This window comes from Jaculus jaculus, chromosome X (assembly GCF_020740685.1).
Source record: "Jaculus jaculus isolate mJacJac1 chromosome X, mJacJac1.mat.Y.cur, whole genome shotgun sequence".
NCBI classification, from domain to species: Eukaryota; Metazoa; Chordata; class Mammalia; order Rodentia; family Dipodidae; genus Jaculus; species Jaculus jaculus.
Window position 1 is genome coordinate 55,060,453 of NC_059125.1, and position 6,324 is coordinate 55,066,776.

The 6,324-nt window shown below is 38.4% G+C and overlaps 1 protein-coding gene across 4 annotated transcripts in view; it reads left to right on the forward strand.

Annotated features, from left to right (window-relative positions):
* The window catches only part of Wnk3 (WNK lysine deficient protein kinase 3), a 210,452-nt gene extending 204,593 nt beyond the window's left edge, over positions 1 to 5,859 (forward strand). For all 4 annotated transcript variants that reach the window (XM_045140319.1, XM_045140318.1, XM_045140320.1 and 1 more), the window contains exon 23: positions 3,358 to 5,859. In XM_045140319.1, coding sequence (XP_044996254.1) covers positions 3,358 to 3,678 — 321 coding nt within the window. In that variant the 3' untranslated portion in view covers positions 3,679 to 5,859. The remainder of the gene's footprint in view (positions 1 to 3,357) is intronic.
* The last annotated feature ends 465 nt before the right edge of the window (positions 5,860 to 6,324 follow it).

Below are 6,324 nucleotides of genomic sequence, written 5' to 3' on the forward strand. Positions count from 1 at the left end.
TGAATTAGAGATGTCTTGAAAATATAATTTTCTAGTTCAATACTAATACTTTAAATTATTTATTTATTTATTTATTTATTCATTTATTTGAGAGCGACAGACACAGAAAGACAGATAGAAGGAGAGAGGGAGAGAATGGGCGCGCCAGGGCTTCCAGCCACTGCAACGAACTCCAGACGCGTGCGCCCCCTTGTGCATCTGGCTAACGTGGGACCTGGGGAACCGAGCCTCGAACCAGGGTCCTTAGGCTTTACAGGCAAGCGCTCAACTGCTAAGCCATCTCTCTAGCTCAATACTAATACTTTAAAAAGAAAGTATTAATTGGGATGGAGAGATGGCTTAAAGGCTGGGGAGCTTCCCTACAAAGCCTAAGGACCCAGGTTTGAGTCCCTGGTACCCACATAAGCCAGATGCCAAAAGTGGCACATGCATCTGGAGTTTGTTTGCAATGGCTAGAGGCCCTTGCACACCAGTTCCCCCACACACACACCTCTCCCTCTCTCTGTCTCCTCTCTCTCTCTCGATTAAGTAAATAAAATATTAAAAAGCATTCATCATTTATAAAATAGTAATATTCCTTACAGAATTTAATCAATGCAAGAAGTATAGTTTTTTTTCTTAATTTTTTATTTATTTATTTGAGAGAAAGAGAGAATGGGCATGCCAGGGCCTCCAGCCACTGCATACGAACTCCAGATGCGTGTTCCCCCTTGAGCATCTGCCTTACATGGGTCCTGGGTAATCAAACCCAGGACCTTTGGCTTCACGGGCAAGAGCCTTAACCACTCCACCATCCCTCCAGCCCAAGAAGTACAGATTTTAGCCAGGCATGGTGGTGCATGCTTTTAATCTCAGCACTCAGGAGGCAGAAGTAGGAGGATCACCATGAGTTCGAGGTCACCCTGGGACTACATAGTGAATTCCAGGTCAGCCTGAGCTAGAGACCGTACCTCAGACCCCCCCCCAAAAAAAAGGTACAGATTTTAAAATACCACTTTCAAATCCCACCACCTAGAAATAGTTATCACCAACATTAGGTAAACATCACTTCAGAGCTCTTTCTATATGTATAAATAGATCATAGAAGCAACTTATTAAAATGTGACCATGCTGTTTTTGAATCAGGAGCATTAAATTTAATTTTACTTTAACAGAATGAAGACATTGATATGAAGGAACTGTTGAACTTTAAGTATTTTTTGCCTCAATATTGTCATTCATTGTTGATTCAAATCAAAAATTTTTATTCTAACTTAAGTTAAAAGTTTCTAATAAGGGACAGAGAGATGGCTTAGCAGTTAAGTGCTTGTCTGTGAAGCCTAAGGACCCCAATTCAAGGCTCAATTCCCCAGGACCCACGTTAGCCAGATGCAAAAGAGGACGCATGCATTTGGAGTACGTGTGCAGTGGCTGGAAGCCCTGGCGTGCCCATTCTGTCTCTCTCTACATATCTGCCTCTTTCTCTCTCTGTCTCACTCAAATAAATAAATAAAAATAATTTTTAAAGTTTCTAACAAATGTTTAGTTGAGGGCTAGATAGATGGCTTAGCAGTTAAGGGCCTTACCTGCAAAGCCAAATAATCAAGGTTTAATTCCCCAAGTACCCATGTAAACCAGATGCACAAGGTAGATCATGCGTCTGGAGTTGTTTGCAGTGACTGGATGCCCTGACACACCCATTCTTTGTCTCTCTCCTTCTCTCTGCCTTTCTCTCTTTTAAATAAATAATTTTTTAAAAGTTTAGTTGACGACTGAAGAAATTGCTCAACTGTTAAAGGCATTTACTTGCAAAGCCTAACAGCCCAGGTTCAGTTCTCCAGTATCCATGTAAAGCCAGATGCACAAAAGTTATACATGCATCTGTGTTTTTTTTTGCAGGGGCATGAGGGCTTGATGCACACTCTGTGTCTATCTGTGTCTCAAACAAATAAATAAACATATTTTTAAAGTTTAAGTGAAAGTTTAGTTTAGCTTGGCCATTCAGTTTAGAAGAGCTAAGCATTTCAGAATGATAAAAATAATTATTTCATCTATTAAATTTGTTACTCCTATGTGCACAAGATACCCATTACCTCTGTACACGTGACTAATCATAATACAATATGATAAGAACAGCCAGACTGGAAGATATCTTCTCAGTACTGCCCCAAATATAATTGTCTTGTTTTCAGTTTAAATTTTATAAGAATATAGCAGAGGCCTAGAGAGATGGCTTAGCCATTAAAGTGCTTGCTTGCAAAGCCCATGTTCAACTTTCCAGATCCCATGTAAGCCAGACCCACAAAGGTGAGGCAAGTGCAAGGTCACATATGCCCACTAGGTGGCACAATTGTCTGGAGTTTGATTTCAGTGGCTGAGGCCCTGGCACCAATTCTTTGTATCTGCCTCTCTCTCTCTCTAAATATATATATATATAATTTTTTTTAAGACTCTGGGTTAGGCTCTTCAACTGCGTGTTCCCCTCTGAGCTCTTGAGTTTCTCAGATCAGTAAACACCACAACCAGTTGAACAACAGAAAATTTTAAAAAAATTAGAGTTTAGTGGAAAAAAAGAATATAGCAGAAATATCAGACTTTAGGATAGTGAGTAGAAGGGGTCAGGAAAGTCGTATTTCTTGAGCACCTGATATATGCCAGACTCTTTTCCCTGTGTTACACTAAATCACCAAAGAACTGTGCAGTAAGATGGGCTCTTCTTATCTATGGCTGTGTATTAAAGCATACGTGAGACTGTCAGAAAGAAATAAAAAATGTAAGTACACTAGCACCAGCAAAGTAGAGACTAAAATGTTATAAAGCAAGTTAGTATGGGTCTTGGAGTTAGTTGGAATCATGTTCAAGACTCCACTTCGCTATTAACTTGCTTAGTACAATTTGTAGTGTTGAGCCTCTCATCAGAAAATGACTACCTTGGGCTGGAGAGATGGCTTAGCGGTTAAACGCTTGCCTGTGAAGCCTAAGGACCCCGGTTCCAGGCTCAGTTCCCCAGGTCCCACGTTAGCCAGATGCACAAGGGGGCGCACGCGTCTGGAGTTCGTTTGCAGAGGCTGGAAGCCCTGGCGCGCCCATTCTCTCTCTCTCCCTCTATCTGTCTTTCTCTCTGTGTCTGTCGCTCTCAAATAAATAAATAAATAATTAAAAAAAAAAAGAAAAGAAAATGACTACCTTGCAAGGAAGAGCAGTTAGGAAGGTGAAGAAGACAAGGTATGTCACCTATGATTAACATGTCATTACAATGAGTGCTATACTCATTCAAATATTGGAGTAGTAAGCCAAAAACAATAGGAAGGAATATAGATTGATGAAAGCATATGTCAAATAAACTGATCTTTTGTTTTTATTTTTATTTTTTGTTAGACTACTCCATCTACTATGGGCTACACATCAACATGGATTTCTTCTCTGTCCCAAATCCGTGGAGCTGTCCCAACTTCCTTGACACAAGGACTCCCTCTCCCTTCATTTCCTGGGCCATTGTCATCATATGGAATGTCTCACATTTGCCCCTATAATGCTTTAGGGGGCACGGGGTATCCAGTACAGTGGGTAGGAACAACACAGCAGTCTGTAGTAATTCCTACCCAATCCGGGGGACTGTTCCAGCCAGGGATGAATTTGCAGGCATTTCCAGCTCCACCAGTGCAGAATCCGGCAACAATCCCTCCTGGACCTAAGTGAATCAAAGGAAATGGAGAAGAAAAGAGATTTTTTTTTTTTTTTCAGAACACCTAAGATATTAAACTCTTTTCTTGGGTTCTGCCACATTTTCCCTCATTTGAGTTTACTTTCAGCGGTGGTGTTGTTACAGTGTGGTATTTGATATAACTCATCATTCTGTAGAAGTGCAGTTTGCACATAGAACACTGCACACAGAAATGTTTTTCACTTCAAATCCTATCCTCTTTGATACTTGATTTTTTTAAAAATACTGTTCAGAATGCTTTAATAAGCTCAGCTTGAAGATTACCATTTCCAGGACACTTTCCATGTGTAACTGAGTTCCTTTTATTTAAGTTTTAAATATTTTAGTTAGCACAGAGTTTGAGGTAACATTATGTCATTTTCAAACACAATTTAAATTGATTCTCCTTCCCCCTCACCTTCCCAATCCCCCCTGGTAGCCTTCGCATCTCCCTTTCTGTTTGCATGTCACATGTGTCTTTTCAGCATTTCCCTACCCCACTTCCCTTACATCTCTTGGTCACCATTTGCTACCTTTTATATACATACATATACATATTACCATTTTTATTGCTGCTACCTGCAGCTGGATGACACTTTTCATTAAAATATGTAAAACTTATATAGAGGTGGTTCTCCCCGAATTTGGATAGCCAGAGTCTTGTGGGGCTCATGTTTATCTTAGGTTTACTTTTCACAGAAAGCAGTAACTTGCTGCTGGAAATGTTTTGGTGAATAAAATTAGAATGATTTTGTCAACCAGTACAGAAAATGAGCCCTTTTTAAATGTGATTTTCTTCCTGTCATCACAGTAGTAGGAGTGAAGGCTTGTTTCGAGTGAGGCGGAGGGAAAGTTAAAAACAGAACTGTAACAGTTCCTTGATTCTACAGATACTATAGCTGCTTTAGGATTTCAGTAATCCAAAGCAGCTATCTCTTTGTTTCTCATGTGCACACCGCATTGGTTTTGAGCATCTGAGAGGCACTGGTTTGGCTTGCATTCTTTTGCAAGGAATATATTACAGCTGGTATGAATCTCATTTGGGGATAATCCTTATATTCCTAACCAAGGGGATTCAAGTTAACACTTTTTTCCCTGTTAATCCATTCTTCTATGAAATGTACTTGACACATTAGGTTTTGTAGGTTTTAAGACTTTTACATGAAACACTGGCTTTACAGGGTTTTAAGAAATGTGAGATACACACTGTCCTGCAGTGAGATAGTAGACCCTAGAAGGATATTATTTAAGTTGCCTTTAGCTTTTTATGACAAGTTTTGGTTGTTATAATTTCTTATTAGTATCTATAGAGTCTTAGATGATTTTAAATCTTAGAAGAGTTTGGCAGCCTCTTTAGAATTTGAGAGAGATTACTGTCAAGATGCACTTTACTGGGTTTTATCCAGTTTAGGATGAAGGGAGGCAATGACAAAATGTATACCTTTGGTTTTTAAGGTTAACTGTAGTAATCTTAAAGGTTGGTCACAGGGTTACCTAATGCTCAGTTTATGAAACTCAAGTAGAATTTTTAAATGGTATTTATCACCTCTTAAGTATATATGTTCAAACCACTTGCCATCCACTGAAGCTGTTAAAGTCATTTCTAGTACATTTTCCTAATTAGGAATTCTTTTAGTAAGCTTTTCAAATTGTGTTCAATATTTGTGTTAACAAATTTTCTCCATAGTCCTCTAAAAATGGTCCCCCATAGGCTTGCCAGGCAAAGAGGAACACTTAATGGGTGTATGTTTATTCTTTTCACAGTATACTTTAGGATTTTGAGTACACTTGATTCAAAACATGGATCCTGTACTACTGATCTAAGGATCATGCCCACCATCATGATTTTGTTACTATTACTGTTAGGGTAGCATTTTGAGAACTGCTATTGATGAGAGCCACAGTTTTGTTTTGTTTTGTTTTTGTTTTGTAAGGTATCCTGTTTTGGATGAGTACAGATCTTTTGTACAGATTCCTTATATTTCTTCTGTGGTATTTGTGAGTTGAAGTGATTTTTAGGACATTAGTGCAATGCAGATGTTTTCCATGTGTATAACAGTGCTCCTAAAGTCCATACTTCTTTTTAAATGTTGGTGTTTCATTATGAGTTGGTTTTGTGTAATTGCATTGAGATTTGCAACCTATACAATGAAAATACTATAGGTTTTAAGACTGTACCTTCTCTAGTTGCAATCTTTTTAAGCAGTACACCCCAGGATGAAAAACACTTCATGAATGACATATACAATTACATTTATTAATGGCTGTTCTACATCATATGTCCTTACTTTGTTGCACCTCAGTTTTAGTAATAATTCATCATTCTTATTTGCCTGCAGACTTTTGCAGTGCCTTGGAACATTGAGAATCTTTTCAGGTTTTGCTGGAAAGAAAAGTAGTCTTCTAAAGTTTAAAGGTAGTGAGCTGCTGTCTCCATGCTGACTGAGGTAGCTGGGTTACATGTTATATATGCATCATATATGTGGTTCATGTGAAGTTAAAAAACAGAAAAACTGAGTGTTCAGAAATGAAGAAAACAATATTATTCACATCACTGTAGGTTTTTACTTTTATCATTGGCTAAATGTTTGATTCCAATTATACTCACATTGGCTATAAATATCACTTAATTTTTTATCTAG